General features: G+C 37.3%; 1 protein-coding gene across 1 annotated transcript in view; it reads left to right on the forward strand.

Annotated features, from left to right (window-relative positions):
* The window catches only part of Maob (monoamine oxidase B), a 96,203-nt gene that overhangs the window by 57,364 nt on the left and 18,485 nt on the right, over positions 1-20,354 (forward strand). The window contains exons 4-8 of the mRNA XM_028776028.1: positions 11,159-11,263; positions 12,158-12,249; positions 15,375-15,516; positions 16,516-16,665; positions 18,607-18,766. Of these exons, the coding sequence (XP_028631861.1) occupies positions 11,159-11,263; positions 12,158-12,249; positions 15,375-15,516; positions 16,516-16,665; positions 18,607-18,766 (649 nt within the window). The remainder of the gene's footprint in view (positions 1-11,158; positions 11,264-12,157; positions 12,250-15,374; positions 15,517-16,515; positions 16,666-18,606; positions 18,767-20,354) is intronic.

Here is a 20,354-nt window from a genome sequence, read left to right on the forward strand (position 1 = left end):
TCTCTCTCTCTCTCTCTCTCTCTCTCTCTCTCTCTCTCTCTCTCTCTCTCTCTCTCTGTGTGTGTGTGTGTGTGTGTGTGTGAATCTGTTCCTTTCAGAGCACTATCAGGCAGATCTCTTTAGTGACAACTATAATATTTAAGTCTCAAAATAATCTAGTCCTATAGGACAATAAATGCCCATCTAGTATGACGTCAAGGAACTAGAAAGATTCTTCAGCTTAACATTGTAGTACAGTTCCCATGCAAATCTCACAGATGAATGCTATCTTGTATGTTTTAGTTACAAATAAATTTCAAATGCACAGGTAAACAAAACATATACAACTGCCCTGTCCTCGTGGAACTTTCCTGTTAACTAAGAAAGGAGTGCAATTAACTAATAAAAATATAAACATTTATTAGATAGCACTAAAAAATAATGATGTGATTGTTAATAATGCCTAGCATGTTCAACACACTGGATTCTAATTCTAGCACTTCTGAAAGAAAAAATTTATGTATAATAAAACTGGTATAAATTATAAACATTATTAATGTAGATGTACCCAAAACTCACATGCTTGTATGGAGTTTTTTTTTTTAAGTTGACTTTTAGTTTGATAACTCTTAACTCTAATGAGCCTTTGAATGGATTTTTCAAGTGTATTTTTTGAGTTAAAATTCAGTTATGCATCAAGTTACTGAATTAAGCAAAAGACTTTGACATTTATATTTGCTATTTTCCCATGGCAAGAATTAATAATTTCTAATGAGGATCTGAATTTTTCAACCAGGTCTTATATCTATAAACATATATAAAACAACACTGTTTCAAAACAACTGTCATGAACAAATTAGGTGTGTTTGTATATGTGGGGAGGTTACATATGAAATATAAGGCAACAGAGATTGGAGAATGTGGGGAGGTGTAAGAGGAATGTGAGGAAGTCAGAGAGGACCTTGCCAAGTTGTTAACATTTCAAACAAACCTCAAGAAGGTGGCAAGAGAACAAAAAGTGGTTGTTAGGACAAAAATTTTTCAGCCAGTGGGGATGAATGACAAAATTGAAGCCTGGATTCTGGCATGTGACAAATCTTTGTGAGCAATAAGAAGCTTGTGTCCTCAGAGAATAGAAATCAAGAAAGAGTAAGGAGAGAAACAATTGTTTGCTCTTAATGCCACTCTCAAGCAAAACAAGACAGAGGAAGACAAAAAAGCAAGCTATCATCTGTAGGGCTTTCATGGTATAAATATTTCATTGCCAATGTCAAACTTCTCATCTTTGACAAAGCACAGTTGTTTCTTAGGAGCATGCACAGGTTCTCACACTTTGATATGAGGCCAGAGTCGTGAGAGCTGGATAATGGAGAACCCAGTTAGTTGGTGTGAAAGCATTAATCATTTGAAATAAGGGATTTGAACATGTAAGGATACCAGCACCCACAGAGAGTTCTAGTACTAATCCCTCATAGTTGCTCATGATAATTGTAAATACCAACTGACTTGATAGTGACTATTTCTTTGAAACAGTGGTGCTTTAGAAGAATGAATGTCAATCAAAAGTGCTTCTTTAGTGAGTAATTTTTAATATTCCTGAAATAATTTTTTCATATAAGCAGATGTCTCCGAGACATCCATTTTATCTTAGTCCAGAGTTTCCCTCCATGAGACACAGTATCATTTCTAGATTTTTCCAGCATAATTTCTCTAATAATACTCAGCATGACCTTTTAAACAGGACCTGTCCTGTGTCTTTCTTATTGTCTCAACAAGTGAATGTCTCTTGAATCAACACAATTTCCAGACTAACAAATTTGTGGTCATAGAAGCAAAGCTCCTGTAAGAGCCAATCAGATATTTCTTTCTGTGACACATGCATCCTTTGACATATAGATATTGTTTTCAGGCATTAAGCTTCCTAGGGGGAATCTTCTGACTCATCAAGGTTGAACTTTGGTTTGTGCCTTAAAGGAAGACCACATTTCTGCTTAACGGTTCTCTCTCTGTTTGTCTCTCTGTTTCTCTCTGTCCCTGTTTCTGTACATCTTTTTGTTTCCCCTTTCTCTGTATGTGTGTGTATATGTTCTCTAACCCCCTTGACATTGTCACCATCGTTATCACCAATGAACTTCTGGGTCATCTTGCCATGTTATTTGTGCTTTTGTGACTTCATGTCACCATCTAAAAAATGTAATACTATTAGCTTTTAAAAAGAATACAGCTTAAGTGAACTATTGGGTTTAAAAAAGAGTACAGTTTAAGAGAAAACACTGAGTAATATTGTCACCAGCAAAGCTACTGAGGTATCCTGAAGATTTTATGATCATCTTAATAGGAAGGATAGTTCTTTTGATTTTCTGTGAAATGCACTTTTTTCCATTAAAGCATTTATTTTTAAGTGTGTGTGTGTGTGTGTGTGTGTGTGTGTGTGAGCCAAGATTTCACCTATACAATCCAGTTTTTCTAATTATCTGTCTCTGTATTTTGAAAAGCACATTATCCAGGGCTAGAACACTCATATTGTTTAATACATTGAGGATATTTTTAAGATTACATGGGCTAAATAAAGGTATGATATTCATTGAAATATTTTAGATGCCTATGCCACTTGATCAAATATAGACTTAAGTGTCTGCAAATGCAAAGAGTGAAAAGTCAGCACAGAAAAGTGGTTTGTAGCTGTGAGCATTATTCTGCTTTGGAAACAGCCCTTGGCATTAGCAGTCTGTCCTGGTGGCTTGCTACGTGATAGGGTTTGAAGTGGCTGATTCAAGCATCAAAAGGATTCAGGCTATCCATGGGAACACAATCGTATTCTTTGAAGTCAACAATCTAATTTGGGAGACTTCTTCCTGTGGAAATCAGACTTGCCTTCATCAGCAGGTGCACTCAAAACATATAGGAAAGGAAAAGAAGACAAATGATAAGTTCTTTTGAGTTACAATTTTTAGCTTTCTACTCTAAACATTTACTCTTTCAGGAGAAATTAGATTTGGGAGTTGATGGTGAAGGTCATATCCAAGAACTCCCACATTCTAGGCAAGTGCTTTTCCTTTGAGGAATACTCTCAGCCCTGAGAAATCAACCTCATTCACAAAGCAAGTATGCTGCTGCCTTAGATGCTGAAGAATTCCTCTTCTTCAGAATTACTACTTAACCAATCGTTCATCTTTCACCCACCCATCCCCATGCTTATCAATAATCAATTGAATCTATTGTGCTCTTGTGGCATCACTATGGAAGGATACAGATTATTGGTTCCTTTCCTTAAGTGGCTGGAGACAGAAAAGAGGTAACACAATATCCAGACAATAATATCAAAATTGCATGGCCAAAGACGGTAGGGATTCCAAATGAGTACTCTGCAGAAACAAGATGAGTTTTAGATGTCTCTTCATGAAACTGAATCTTACGATCTGGGCCTGGCTAGTTGTCTGCACCTCCCACTGGAGATTAGAACGTAAAGGGTATTGGCCAAAAGGTGCTATGAAGATGCCCCACTAAGATCAGGCAAGATACCCGACCAAGCACAAACTCAGACGCTTTTTTTCAACAACCACCTTCTTCTGGCCACCTTGAAAATCAGGTTCGAGAGTTTGGATTTGTTCCAGAGAGCAAGGGAACCTTTCTGCTGGAGAAGAAAGGAGAGAGCAGGTCTAGCTTCTATTCATGCCTTGAATATTATTCTATGTATTTTTTGATCTCAGGATACCTGCTTTGAGGTTCTGCCTGACTGGAGTGCTCTTTCCCCACTATAGTCATTTAATTTCCCATTTCAACATTCATGTGTTACCTCCTCAGTAACATGTTCTATGACCAATTTAGAGTTGCAACCAACCCCAAGCTGCCAGTGCTTCCTGTTTATCCTCTCTACTCTCTTTGTCTGGTTAGCATTGCTCCCTCTCCAATCCATTACATGCTTTTCTTACTGTCCTTTTGCTTCGTTTATTTCTTTTATACCTACTAAAATATATACTTGAGAGGAGATTTTTGTCTTCTGTATATCCACTTGCTTAGACCACTGCCAGGTACATGGGAAGTGCTTGCTGAATGAATAAAGAAGTTGGTGTGACAACCATTTGAGGATGAGATGGACTGGACTTTGGCTGAAAAAGGAAAAACAACTGCAGAAATGACCTGGCCAGTCATTCCACTGATCACTGGCTTGTAAGACTATGAAAAAATTTCTGGAATCAATGCTTACTGGATTCAATGCCTCCAGAGAACTTCTGTAAATCAGCTGAGATGTTGCTCATAGAACCAACACCTGAACTCTATTACTATTATAGGAAGTTTATTGTATTTTAACCATGCACCAGGGAAACTTACTGACACAGAAAAAGAAGAACTCACAAATCATACGTTAAATTCTGATCCTACCACATGGAAATCATACAACCGTGGACACGTTACCAAGTCCATCCTCGGAATTGATCTCAAAATGGAGCATTCGAATAGACTTGTTGTGAAGACTAAACTACATAGTTTAATCAAAACTATTAGCTCATATCTGGCATGTTGTGCTAAATAATTAAGAGGTTGGTAAATTCCTGATCAGGGGCACTGGCCTTTGAATATGCAAATTAAAATCTTGCTGTCACTTAGTTATGAGAAGTTCAACCAATATTTTTTTTATCTGTGTGGCTCAGTTTACCTCAAAAGAGCAGTCTTGTGCCCGTGTCCTGGAGTCATTATGAAGTGCACAAAACTTGGATAAAGTACAACCAAAAGACCAGTGCAGAGGAAGCTCTGTGGTAGCTGTTGTCATGGTTATTACCATTATTTCTACGATGCCTGACCTGCTTTTTACAACTCCATCTTCCTCATCTCTCCATAAATGAACAGTGTCAGGCCTTTCATAAGCTGGGATGATGCCGTCAGATTTCAAATCCACATCTGCAGCCCTGTGTTGATGCTCTCAGAAGAGAATCTCAATGCCCATTTGAGTGTATATAAATATGAATGAGAGCCACAAAGCCAGCATGCCAACAGAGGAAGAAAAACATTTGTTTAAGTACAGCTTGCAGGTCTTCATCTCTTTTACTCTGCGGGAAAGATTAAATTTCTTTTCTCTCAACCTAAAATTATAGATCAAAAGTAAAGAAAGCTTGGTTCTGCAAATGCATATATGATCTAAGTATAACCTAATCCATATGCATAAAAGTGACCATACCATACAATGACAAATAAGCTACCTAGGCTCCCATGGCCTAGGCAAGGTTCCCATGTATATTTGAAGTGACATACTAAGCGAAAAAAAGGTCATCCTTCAGGATCTTGATCTAAGGAGGATGGGGCCACGTATCCCTGCTTGCAGTGACTGTCATCAGCATCAAGAACAAGAAGGCCATAGAAAACTGATAGAAATGTAAGGCCTTTACCTCCAGAACAAAGGTAAGAGAGAAAAAAAGACTTGTAGGGCCTTGACACTGACATTAGTGATAGTGTGTCACCAAACAAGCCTGCTTTGCTTAAGTAAAGGCTCCAGAAGACTGGTTCAGACAGTTTTTCCGCCTGGCAAATCGTTACAGGCTCCAAAATAAGGCCACATAAAGATCCAATTGTTTCCTTGCTTTCATCAAGTTTACCATAAAATTGAATCTAAGTCTTCAGACTTTCAGAATTTACCCAAAGAAGAATACTTTTTAAAAATTGTACATGGCTTTGTGAGTAAGATGAGGTCACATAGATGACAGTTTATCATGCTCGTATACCCTCCGCCACAGCCATTTAGTTTGTGCATGTGTTTTTGTGCTGTGTATAACCTTTAGTCCTCCCTGCCACACATGCGGGAGATTCTGATTCTAAAATTAAAGGAACAAGTGTTTGCTGTGGCTCCATGGAACAAATACTTGCCTAGTGTGCTTGAAGGTGGCAGTTCCAACCCCAGCTGGACTACATGCATACATAAACACAGACACAGACACAGACACAGACACAGACACACACACACACACACACACACACACACACACACACTAATATGAATGGAGGCTGGAGAGATGCCTCAGCAATTAGGAGCATTTGCTTTTCTTTCAGAGGGAACCCACCTGATGTTCACAACTGTCTGTAAATCCACTTGCATGGGATCTGATGTCTTGTTCTGGCTTTTGTGGGCAGCAGGCATGCACCTAGTGTACATACATATATGCAGGAAAAACATGTATATGCATAAAACAAAAACTAAATCTTTTAAAAGGGAAGAGAACTGAAGCTGACAAATATTGACCCATTTGTTTTTAACTATAGAACTATCACATTACAGAGACACTTTGAATCTGCTCTGTTAACCTCTTAAAAGCCATCATATATCTTTCTTCTCATGAGGTTCTAGTCCAACTTCTCTCACAATTTTATGTTTTAAAAACTATTGAGAATTTCAGATGGCTTTTGTTTTGTGGCTCTATAATTGCTATATTAGAAATTGAAATGGAGAATTTTTTATTTACTTATCAACCCACTTAAAGTCACTACAATAACTCTATTTCAAACATGGAGAAGTTGAGCTGGTACCCAACTAGAAGCTTCTTCTCTACCGACTAGCAGTTACAGTGCTGGAACATACTGTGTATGCACACTACTAGGGTAGAAAAGTAATCATTATCACCCAGCTATAAACCCTGAGGCTTATAACAACAACCTGCATGCAAGATATACTGGTGCAATAGTGAGATAAACATGGGAGTAACATGATACTTTCTAAAATTATAGATAAAGCCCATTCCATGACATGCAACCCATATGTGATGCTAATAAGTGGCCAATAATCTGAGACTACGTAGGTCTTGAGCCTTAGGGGAAAGCCTACTGCTAATTATTCTGCTAGAGAAAAGTAGCCAAAAAAAATGACGCTTAATGGCATATTGCTATATACATATATTAGTGCCTCCCTCAACCCTCAGAAGCTTCTTTAAGAAGATTGTAATTAACACAGATCCAGAACCAGACAGTGTGATGAGAGTGAGAAACTTTGTAGCACTCAAGCCCTAAATGAGATGTTTTTAATCTAATCCTTCCCGTCAAGGCTCAGGGATCTATGCAGAAGAGTATGAAGAGAGATTGTAACATCTGGGAGTGATGGATAATTCAAAGGAAACAGGCTCTTCTAGATATAACAGACTGCTGCATATGCATGTATGTATTCACAGAAACAGTGGTAACACACGTAAGACCTGCAAAGATTGAAGCTGGATGGATCCCAGCACTGAGCGAAGAGAGTGGGCACAGGGCTCCACCAGTAACCAAGAAGCTATCTCCAATTAGTATCTGCTTGCAAAGGAAAAAAAATCTGTTTTCTACAATGGAGTGCCACTGTCAATATCAACCATACTCCAAGGCCAGGCCCCAAATCTATTTGGTTTCGAGTGGGTTTAATTAGGTATTTTTTTAATCTTTTTTGTCTGTTAGTTAGTTTTTCAGTCTTTAGTTTGAGGGGCAGAGAGAGAGAGAGAGAGACAGACAGACAGAGAGACAGAGAGAATGAAGTTGGTAGTTAAGGTTATTGGGAGTGCATAGAAGGAATTGGGAGAGTGGATATAATATTTTCAAACTATATTGTATGAGAATATTAATAAAATGCTTTTAAATGAAAAATATGACTGAATGGCATTTATTTACACTTTTTACATAGCTTGTTCACACTCAGCTCCACAGACAATAGCCCGATGTTCATCTCTTCATTAACATTTAATTCATTGAAACATGTTGTTTGGAATGAAATGTTTAAAGAAAATTTTCCCTCATGTTAGATGTATTGTTGGAAAATGGAGACACCCAATTCTACTGTGTCCATTTCAGGAACCCAGAGTGATCCTTGAACCCCAGTTGACAATGGTTGGTCTTCATACATCATGAGACATCATCTAATTATCACAAAAAGTATGACAGGGTTTAATAAGTGATACAGAACATGTTTAGAATATAAAATTGGCTGAAAACAGGCAAAAGAATAATTGGTTAAATGCCTGTACTTCAACCACCAAATGTAGAAATAAATAAATGAATGAAAGTTCTTTTTTTAAAGATTAATTTATTTTATGTATATGAGTACACTGTCACTTTCTTAGACACGGCAAAAGAGGGCATCAGATCCCATTACAGATGGTTGTGAGCCACCATGTGGTTGCTGGGAATTGAACTCAGGACCTCTGGAAGAACAGTCAGTGCTATTAACCACTGAGCCATCTCTCCAGCCCATAAATGGATGAAAGAAAAATTTTGAGGTATTGATAACTAGGATGGATATTTGCTTGATAGAAATTATGTTTACTTTGTTTTAGCTTTACATTCTGTAGTTCTAGGAGTCAAAGCTATTATATGATAGGAAACTGTTCTACCACAGAGCTATACTCTGTGCCATAAATTTTTGCTCTTCACAATTTTCTTTGTCATGTAGAATTTTTACAATGGTGTATTGTGGTGTGTGTGTGTGTGTGTTTGAGAGAGAGAGAGAAAGAGAGAGAGAGAGAGAGAGAGAGAGAGAGAGAGAGAGAGAGGTGATATTTAAGTCAAAGATATCTACTAATCTTTTCTATTTAGCCCTACCTACCTTCTCACAATTCCCCACCTTCCCCCGAAGTATCTTTGGAAGATCTTAGAGTTTTCTTAATGGATCCGTACCATCTATTTTCCCATAAGTCTACTTCACTGTTCTCTCTGGGGAACCAGGAGGACAATGTAACTTTCTCCCAAACACCCTAATCCCTCTGGTGTCATAGTGCTCTATGTCATAGTGCTTACTTTGGAATATTTATTTAACTTTGATCATGGTGCTTTTATATATATATTTGAATGCATATATATGCTAATTATTATTTCCTGACAATTGACAGAGTCCTTATCCTCTATTCTCAAGTACACATGTACATTGGTATGCATGAGAACACACATGTACACACATACACACTTTTGACCTACATAGCTACTACAAATTAAATTGAAAGTATAGTAGTTTTTATGTGTGACTTGTAATGTTCCAAAGAAGTCATTTAAACTTATCTGTGCTTTATTTTCTTAGCTTACGATAGAAAAATTACTGTGCTGCATCACAGGACTATTTTGAGGACAAAATAAAAATGCTATATGGAATTAGACTTTGTAACTTGGCACTTCTTGAGCTGGGGGCTTATTCTGATGTCTTTTCATGATTTTTTTCAGAAGGACTGGCTGTCTTGGATAGATTTCAAAAGAGTAACAATTGTAGGACTGTTTATACCATAGCGAAATCTGAAGTCCAAACCTCTTGTCGAGCCTTTGGTTGTGTGATTTTATAAACTTCGATTTCCTCCCTCTCCTACTTACTCCCTGAAGCTTAAAGCTTTGAGATTTTTAAATGAGTCCAACAATAGCTCTTTCCTGTGTTTATCAGAAACTTTCCCTCATCTAATAAAAGCATATTTACTTTTATGAATCTAGCTAAGCTAAGTCATTATCTGTTTAAGATGTAAGACACTGAGGACTATGAGTAAATTCATGTATAAGAAAGTCATGTGTACTCTTCGACATGGTGTTCTTGGTATATTTTTTGGTTACAAATTTGCTCGCACAGACTGTGACTTCTCTTTAGAATTTTTAAATACAACCTCTTTATAAGAATATGATTAGATTAGGATTGCTTTGGCACTTGGCCTTTGCCACCATCACCTTGCAGAAATCCTGTGGTTTGGAGAGCCCTGTACCTTATCTTGGGTTATATTTCACTTGAACCTCTGAGCTGCAGTGTGGCAAACAGAGTTGTGTAATGGACCTGCCAGTACCCTCTGTTCACTTCCACATGTCATATTCTGTGCAAAAGTGTTGTTCCTTGTCAAAGGGTTTCAGAGAAGCAAGCATCTCAAAAGGCTTCCTGCATAGAAGATGAATGTAGGAGGAGCAGGCTGCCACCATTGAGTGAAGTCTGAACTGCAGGTCATGGTTTGTCAGTTAACTCTGCTCTGTCCTAAAACCTGTCTGTCCCCCCTTTTCCAGGTCAAGCTAAAGAGTCAGACTTGGAGTCTCTTTTTTTGAAATAATTATCTTGTGTTCCCTATAACTTAAGAAAAAAGAATTAGATCCTGGAAAGGAGGGAATTCTACCAACTGGATTGCTCTGAATTTGAATCCTGTCCCTTTTTCAAGTGGCTGGCCTACCCTGTAGGCTTTGTCCATGTCAATATCCTCCTCACGTTGACCTACCGTCTCTTTATCTGACTCTACTTGAGAACTCATTCCTCCTCCTGACTCTTATGACCTACGGAGAAAAAAAAAAAGACCAACACGGTCGCAAGAATTAGCATAAAACTCTAATTTTGCTTCTCAGTTGCCCTGACTATAAAGTCAATACAAGATGAATCATTGCCGAATGACTCATAGTTACTGGGAAGCTTATTCTGATTCAATTGAAAGACGTTGTCATATTGCACAGCCTAACATCTGACTGAGGTTTTAAATAGATCTGAAAAAAGATTTGATATGTATGGTTTAACTGCCATCAGCAAGTTAAGCCTCCCAGGTGTGAGCTGTATGTTGACTTATTGTCAGTATTTTATGGGCCTGTGCTCCTATTTCTCTGTCAATAAGTTCCTCTTTCTAGTGGAGACCTAGATAATATCAGAATGCTTTTGAGGGAGACCTGGGGTTCTTCATGTATCCTCTTTAATTTCCATGACCTCTGAAAACTCCTGTGTATTCTAGACTTCTGACTCCCTGGAAAAGCTTGACAGGTCCTATTTTGTGACTCTTCCTTTCACATACCTACACATGTGGTTTCTTATTCCTTCTAACTTGCATTGTTTTTATAATTGTAATTTTCCAATTCTCTGCATATACAGTGGCTTCTGATTCTAAAATATTTACAAGTACTGTTGACAACAGAGATACCTTTTGGTTATTCTGTTCTGTACTAGCATTTAGATTTTTATATGGTAAGGGTCCCAATTTCAGAGACAAACCACTTTACTCTGTTTAACTTGTCACCAAATGTATTTGCATGAAAGACTATTTTACTGGAGATGTCTATGCCAAAAAGTTGAACAAGCTTCTGTGGATACAGGTGCCAGAAACTTGAGTGTGTGTTAAATATCAGTTACTTATATATCAGTAGCTATTATGATTTTGCTCTTTAAAAATTGCCAACTTCACAGATCTAACAAGCTTTACACTGTTGTAAATGTTTACTTCTAAATATATTTATCTCACAGGGAAAATCATACCCCTTCAGGGGCCCATTCCCACCAGTATGGAATCCAATCACCTACCTAGATTATAACAACTTATGGAGGACAATGGATGAGATGGGCCAAGAGGTAACAATTCTAAAGCTATTTGGCTACATATGTATTTATCATTAGTTCTCAGAAGAAAAGGTGCAATGTATCAGTAATCCCACATGCATAGCCTAGTGTCCAACACATACTAACAATTAATGAACATCAGTGAAATGAATCAATGAATCTGTGTCTAACTTCTAAAAGAATGAGGGATATCACACAGACTTATTTATATACACTTGATGGGCAATTAGAGAAGTATGAAGCCAGTAGCCTTCCTGGGATGATATTTCTAACTTAGAAAATCCCCAGGACACAGAAGTTTCTTTGATTCTCTAGCACATCCAAAGTTGAAGCCCGTGAGTAAATGAGTAAATAAATAGATGGAAACTTTAACTGAAAACTCTTCTGATTTTGAGACAATTAGCAGCCGTTCTTTGATCCTAATTAAAGAGCTGAATTTATGAGTGACCTATGTAAGTTGTTAACTTAATTGCCTTTACCTGTAGCTTCACTTTCCATAGTTGCTTTCATCTGTGACCAACTGCAGTTGGAAAATATTAAACAATATTTCAGAAAAAGAGACTCTATTCACAGAACTTATTACAATACATTGTTATAGATGTTGTTTTATTTTTGCTAGTATACTGCTGTGTATAGTGTAACAATTAAATTTTATTGTAACACATTCATATAAGAAAAATATATTTATTCTGAAGGACCATTATTATAAACTGAGTCCTATAGATCTGTGACAGAAGAAGCACACCGGCATTGAGGTTTATAGTACTTGAGAAACTATTAAGGGTACTTGGAAAAATTAAATTTTAAACATTTTCTTCTTTGAGTTAGACCTTTACTGTTGTTCAAATAATGTTTGCTGAATGAAAAAGTGTGTTTTTCTTTCTTCCTTAATGCATCTGAACGTAGATTCCCAGTGATGCTCCATGGAAGGCACCCCTTGCAGAGGAGTGGGACTACATGACAATGAAAGAGTTGTTAGATAAGATCTGCTGGACCAAGTAAGCTCTTTGATTGGGCAAAAGCATTTATTGCAACAATGCATGGGGTTTCTTTAGGTATGCCATTTAACAGGCATGAGGCAAGGAAGTATCTACTTTATGTATAAACCCACACCACTGGCTACATGAAAAGTTGAAAGATACTGAAACTAAGTATTCCTTTAAAGATAGATCTATTTTATTACTTTGATGTAGTTTTGCACCACCACAGTGCTATTTTCCCCAAAAAGTCCTCAGAAAGATTTAGAATAAGCCGTCTTTTTTTTTTTATTTAGACTGTTTTAAAGATCAGTGGTTTAACAGTCTCACTTACTAGGTTGTTGATATAGGACTAGTGTGGTATTCCTCAGTGGTGATGCATATAGCATTGGCATTTGAAACATCATTTGTGATATAGTGCAAATCTTCAATATTTTAAACAGTGACTTCTAGGTAATTCATACCTATTGAAGAAATGAGTGAGTGGGCTTACTTGTCCCAATTAGTCAAAACCCTGTAGTGTTGAAAGCAAGTATTTGTGAGTCAAGGTTGAAGTTCCAATTTGCAGCAGGGAAAGTGGAAAAGATTGCAGGACTGCAAGTTCAAGCCAACTTGAGGCCCATGAGTAATAGAACTGGGTGCCAAGTTCAAGAGTACTGTCTTGTAGTCTTGTAATGCTAAATCACATTTCTTAAAAATCTATTTGGCTCTGAAGTTGGTACTTTCACATTCTGTGTGTTAAGGAAGGAAATGATAGCACTGACCACTTAAAGTAAAAACAATGTTTTAGACGTATCTGAATCAATAGACATGTCTGAATAACAAGACAGGCTTGTTAATTCAACTTATAATTCATCTTAAAGACAGCAGAAACAAGAGAGAAAGAGAGGGAGGGAAGGAGAGAGGGAGGAATGTGTGTAAAGGGCACACAAAAGATGGGATAGACTAGAGATTTTAAAATCATGTTGTGGAACAATACATAGTAGTTTAAAATATAATATTAAACACATAAAAAAGCAGGCTTTTATAGAGCAGAAATGGTGATATATGCAATCCCCCTCTGAGAATCATATTATTTATAATTTGATTTACAATGGACAACTGCCAAATATTTCCTGAAAATGAATGGTACAATATAAGTATCTATTACTGTTCTGTTGGATACTTTCACTACCTCAAGGTTTACATCATAATCATCATTATATAATATGCCGCATATTATGTAACATGCCTTTGAAAGCACTCTCCATTCTGAAATGATCATTTGAGCCATGAATTTTAGTATATCATATATCTTTTTAAAAGTCAACAAGGCAAAAGTTACAAAATCTGATTATACAAAACTGCTTGACCTTAAATGCTGTAAAGCTCATTTCTTTTCTTACTGAAGCTCCAGAGTTTAATGCCTTTTGTGCACTAAACTATTTAAGAACACTTATCTATGCTATTAAAAACTTATATCAAGTTTATAATAGAATTATTTTTATTGTAATACTATTCCATTTATTTATGAATGTTCTAGATTTCCAATCTAAATTTTTTCTAGATCTTCTGTGATGGAAAGCTTTTAATAAATTCAGTTTGATCTTTGTCCCCAAAGAGCTTGTAGGTGCCTTCAATATCGGACCAGTTATGTTTCTTTGAGATCATGGAGATCTGCGATTTACTGCCACAGCCTTGACCTTGGCCTCCATTTAGTGAATACCCTTGTTTGTCAACTCACCAAAAAAATGCTGAGACATTTAAGTAAACAAGAATCAGAGCATTTTCTAATTATTCATAAGCAAGAGATGCATAAGATCATTTGTTGACTTTACAGAAAACAACACAAAGAATAACTAATCTATTCTGATTCAAAGTAAATCGCAAACATATTCAAAGACTAATGCTGATCATTTCTCTAGTTGGAGTTTATAAAATGTTGTTTAGAAGCACAAGATGTATTTTCAATGTGATCATAGACATGCAATTGCCTTTTAGAAAAACTATTTCTAAAAAAAATGACACATAAAATGAGACTTATATTGCCTTTTAGGTGAAAGAAATATGGAAAGTACTCATTGACTCTTTCTTATCTTAAGAATTTCCAAAGCACATCTAATATGTATGTATTTTTATAGAGAAATTTAGTATATCATATATCTTTTTAAAAGTCAACAAGGCGAAAATTACAAAATCTGATTATACAAAACTGCTTGACTTTTCCTCCTTGAAATGCTGTGAAGCTCATTTCTTTTCTTACTGAAGCTTCCAGAGTAAGTCAAACAGACTAGAAATGGACCTGCCTGACACAGAGAAACACACTTACCCTGCTTTATCTGCAGCTTCCATTAATCAGCATTAGTCTTTCTCCAGAAAGAACATTTTTCATCATGTGAGGCATAGACTACATTCAAATATATTTTATTATTTTATAATTTGTGATTTCTCATCTTATTATTAGCTATTGCTAATTTCTCATTGTGCCTTAATAACAAAATTAAAGGACTCTATAGTGGTCAGAGTAAACCCAAATCTTCAGACATAATGGGTAAGCTGCATCTCTAGATCATAAATTAAATGTTATCATAGGTTTTTTTAAAGTAAAATGCAATAGAGAGATGGTTGGAGAGATGGCTGAGCACTTAAGAATGGTTACTGCTCTTGTAGATGATGTGGGTTCAGTTCAAAGCACCTACATCAGTTGACACATGACCACCTGTAACTCTGCTTCCAGGAGAGCTAACAGCCTTTTCTGGCAGCTGTGGGAACCTGGGCATATGTGGTGCACATAAAACACTCAAGACTTCTGGGAGAAGAAAGATAGAGAAAGAAATTCAAGTTGATTTCAAAAGTCTTGACTTTAACTACTTAGTGTGTGCCAATGCCTTTTACCAAGATAAATATTGGGGGAAGACAAGCAGGTGTGTAGGAACAACTGATAACACAGAATATGGGCAAAGTCAATTCTGAATAAGGTGTTTTGTGTAAGGAGGCATAAATACCATATTTCCTAAATCCATGCCCTCATGTTTTTGTGATATTGAATTCCAGAAGTTTGCTAAATTGTGCTAAATGTTGCCAAGAAAAATATTACTTGACTACTATAGAATCTTAGGAAGACTGTTCTGCATTTGCTAATCATATTCTTGTTTCTTCCTGAGCAGATCTACAAAGCAGATTGCCACACTGTTTGTGAACTTATGTGTAACTGCAGAGACCCACGAGGTCTCTGCACTGTGGTTCCTATGGTATGTGAAGCAGTGTGGAGGTACAACCAGAATCATCTCAACAACCAATGGTGGACAGGTACCCACTCCCCCAACACAAAACCACTACACATAAATGGCTGTCATTCTGCAATCATTAAATGGTGGTGCATGAGACAGACTTGTGGTTTGTCGTACTTTACTGTAGTAGCTTCAGATAGCTTTCAAAAGGGACAATCTGTTGTTAGGTATCCAGTAGCCAGCATAATTTTACGACTCAGCTCCTCAAAAAGTTCAAACAAGAGAGATACAAAATACACTTGAGTTTTAAAGAATATGCCATGCTTTGGGCTGTAGCTCACAGATAGAACACTTCACTACTACGAACCATGTTCGGGATCCATCCTCAGAATTAATAAAAAAGAGAAATAAAGAAAGAAGAAAAGAAAGGAAGGAAGAATGTTTGAAAAAAATCACTACATATATGAGAATTTATTCTTTTTTTATTATTTATTCAATGCTTCTTCTCTGAGCATTTTTAAGGCATGCCCCTCATTAGGCAGTCTATAAATAGATTGAAGTTCTTAATCTCTTTGGTAGTCATGTTCCTTTCCTTCTCATCCTCTTTACCTCTCAGACTCTCTTCTGCCTCCTCCTCTTTCCCTCCTTTTTTGTGGGCCTGTTTGAAATGGTCTTTAAAGTTAATTGGAGAACCATGAGATATTCAGCAGGTAAAAGAGCCAAAGGATGTAGGTAGTGCCCAGAGCAACATGGTGACCAGGCCCTAGGGACATAAGGGTTATTCTGAGAATGTCCAGGTCAGTTTGGAGCCCTGGAATCTGCAGTAGTATAACTTTAAGGTCAGTTAGTAAGCCTATAGGTTTGTCAAAAAGTAACATGTAATTAGAGAAAAATTCAAATAGTGATAATAATGTAAGTAAAAATATCCCCAACAACAAGTTATAGGACATTATTCCCAACAATAAATTGAAATTTATATATCTTAGAGGAGGGATAGCCAGGAAAAAATATCCACTTAGCTGTTTGTATCAATTCCTATATTGCCCATCTGCCTTGAATCCCATTTTCTTCTTTCCAGGAGAGGAAATTTATCGGTGGGTCCGGTCAAGTGAGTGAGCGGATAAAGGATATCCTTGGGGACCGAGTGAAGCTGGAGAGGCCTGTGATCCACATTGACCAGACAGGGGAAAATGTTGTTGTGAAAACACTAAACAATGAAATATATGAGGTAAGCAAGACTTTCAAAGTCAGGGAAAGAGATTGAGGCCCACGTGTTAGGAAGATGATAGGAGGCCAAAGACAACCCAGACTTCATAGAGTCTATTTGCCAGAGCTAGCTACATTTATCTAAAAGGAAAAAAAGGAAATGAAACTATTTAAGAGGAGAGAGGTTTGGAAATGTTCTTTCACTTGATTGCCAGGATGGGGGATACCCAGGGGAACCTCGTCCTCTCAGAGGAGAAAGGGAGGGGATGGAGGAGGGACTGTGATGGGGGCCCTGTAGGAGAAGGAGGCAGCAATCGGGATATAAATTGAATGAATAAATAAATTAATGGAAAAACAAAAAAGAACATGTACTCTCTTTAATAGGCCTTTGGGTAATTATAAAACCAAAATAAATACTTAATAAATATCAATCACGGCTTATGGCCCTGGCTTTATTTTGAGAGTTGAGAATTTTCTGACTTTACGTTTTCAATTTAGTAAAAGCTTACAGCTGAAATAAACTATATAGTTAGAAGGTAAAGTGGGTCTAATAGTGAGAAGTAGTGAGAAGAAATTAAGCAGGAAAGGAGAAGGCATCCCCTAAGGTGTACTGGACTGAAGCACCACAACCCTTCAAATAAGCTTGTAAGCAAAGCTCTTACTGAGTCAGGTGAGTCCAGAGCTGAAGAAGATGAGTGACTGTGGCCTAAATTGGGAACATGTCTGGACTGACCAAGCAATGCCAGGCAGCCAAAAATTGCAAACAAAAGAAATGCTGAGACACTGCCAAAGATAGTTGGTATATCTAGGTTGAGTATTGGGTTACACTTCTGATTGTATGGTTATCTTGTTACTGAGTATTACCGAACTTATAGAGCTGTTGATTAACATTTAAAAAAATAAATAAAAATAAGGAAGAAAGAAAGGAAGGGAGAGAGGGAGGGAGGGAAAGAGAGAGAAAAATAAATAAATAAATAAATAAATAAATAAATAAATAAATAAATAAATGTGTCAGAGTAAACCTTACCCAGGGTTAGGCATACAGGCACTTCCACAACTCACAGCAGTGGAAGTGGCCTTAGCTGACCCAGAGGCCCTAGCTACCTATAGGCACAGAGAGTTCCATATAAAATGCTGACCCAGGGGGTTGTTTCAACCTTGGTCAGAGAAACATCTTTTTGTAATGGGCAGCAGTCAATATAGGGACTCATTCTTAAATGGCACAGCTTTCTCAGGATTCCTCACCCCACTGTAGGTTCAGGGAACATAGAAGAGGAGGAAGAAAGAATATAAGAGGCAGAGGATGGATGAGGAAGAGTATCGTGAAATGTTGTCTTCTGGACATGACATGGCTATTGCACGACAGCAGCTGAGACTAGCTGCTAAGTCTTACACAAGATCAAGCCAGTCAAAATTATAGCATGGATGAGGAAATTCACAAGAGACACTAGCCCTCACTGAGTAGCTATTGGCAGTTGACAACTACTGGAGGAAAAGAATCATTACACTTTGGGAAAGACAGGTGGCCACTTGTAGGTTACTCATGTTCCAGTGGATAGCCTGACACCCATGAACAAAGGAACAACACACAATGGAGTTAGGAGATTATGAAACAAAGGGGGAGAAGTGAGCAGACAGATAGACTTGCCTTTGCGCCAATCTAATAGCATTCAATTGATGTTCTCTCTTCCAAAATGATCCTAGTTGTGTCAAGTTGACAAACAAGTAGGGAAAAAAAAAGAAATACTGAGACAAAGCATAAGAGGAAGTTGGATGGAGAGGTAACAGGAAAGGCATAAGAGGTTTCGAACTAGGGAGCAGTAATGAATGCTTTACCTTTTAACTGGGTCCTTCTGGCTTCACTGTTAAGCTATGGAAGGGGAGCAAGGGTAGATAAATAGAGGATTAAGAAAATTGTTTACCACAGGCCAATGGTGGCTAATGACATTTACTTTTCTTTCAGGCGAAATATGTGATTAGTGCCATTCCACCTGTTTTGGGCATGAAGATTCACTATAACCCTCCTCTGCCCATGTTAAGAAACCAGCTGATCACTCGCGTGCCTTTGGGTTCAGTCATTAAGTGCATAGTTTATTATAAAGAGCCCTTCTGGAGGAAAAAGGGTAAGTTCATTCTTGACATAAAAACTTACTAGAGAAGGTCCAAGAAACTTTGTATCAAGATCATGTATTTGGATACTGTTTGTATTGGAATCTGGACAGAAAATTTATGATCCTCTGGTCTCTCCCTTCTGAGTGCTAACATGGCGGGTGTGTGACACTACCTCTGACTATTACAGGTTCTGTGTATAATTTTTCCAAATAAAAGGTATTGGCACAAACACATGAATTATTTTTCCTAGAACTCTGATCCATTCTTCAAATAATTTAATATTTAAATTATTTATTATTTTAAGTTTAATTTTTTCCCAAGCCCCATGAGGACATGTGATTTTATTTTGTAATATATTTTTCAAACACACAGATTTAGAAAGCTAGGGATTTATGAATGGGGATGTAGATCAATGATTGAATGCTTGCATAGCACGTACAAGACTCTGTGTTTTATCCCCAGCTACACACACACACACACTCACACATGCACACACACATACACACACACACATGCCGGCAAATATGAAAATTTTCCGGTGACCTTTTATTAGTGTCAAGATCCTGCTAAATTAAATAAAATTCATTTCTTCATCCATGTACGCTTATGCTCCTTCACCAATGCATGGGGATGCTCACAACGGCTCTGCATACAACATTGTTTGAAATACTCCCGATGTGTTCTGTCCAATATTCTTACCACTAGCCACATGTGGGTACCAAACACCTGAGATGTAGCTGATGACAGTGAATTAACAATTGTTTTTCATTTTAGTTGCTTTAAATGAATATACACACACATATGCATATATGTACATATATGCATACAAACATGGAGCTAGTATCTGCTGCCTTGGATAACATGTAAACATATACAATCATTTCTGATTTTTTCCTCTGATCGAATCTGCTTAACTTCCAAATGAAGCCCAGGAAAGAGTAGCAATCCTTGAGGCTGAGGATAAAGGGCAGGGTGGACTAGAATGAGGAGAAAGAGTGTAGATGTAAGATTAAGACTGCTGTAGACAATTGGGCTAGCTACCATCACAATTTGGTTATGAGGACAGTGCATCCTGTAACCAGACAGCTCTCTGTATCCATGGGTTCTGCACCTGCACACCCAGCCAGGTACAGAGGAAGAATATTCAGAAGAGAATTATACTTGTCCTGAACATGTGTAGGCCTTTTTTTTTCTTATTTCCTAAACCATTCAGTATAACAGCAGTTTATGCAACATTTCTATCCTATTAGGTACTTTTAGTAATCTCAAAATAATTTATCATATATAAGAGAATATGTTTACCATATGGGAAGGACTTGTACCCATGGACTTTGGCTCGCCTGGGGGTTTGTGGAGCAAATCCTTCTAGATGCTGAAGAACAAACAACTGTTAACCATCCTCAACCACACTTCAGTCTCTTAACTCCCCACCTTCCAAAGAATACTGCTTAGTGCTCTAGTGACACATCCACTTAGCAAGTACTCTACCCTTTGAAAAGGACTCACATTGAAAAGCTTTTGTTTTCCCTTCGTATCCAATGGCAACAGCTTAAGGGAGCCAGGCTTCTTTCTCCTGAGACTCAGGGCGTGAATTTCAGG

This window comes from Grammomys surdaster, unplaced genomic scaffold (assembly GCF_004785775.1).
Source record: "Grammomys surdaster isolate TR1022 unplaced genomic scaffold, NIH_TR_1.0 263, whole genome shotgun sequence".
In the NCBI taxonomy this organism is placed as follows: Eukaryota; Metazoa; Chordata; class Mammalia; order Rodentia; family Muridae; genus Grammomys; species Grammomys surdaster.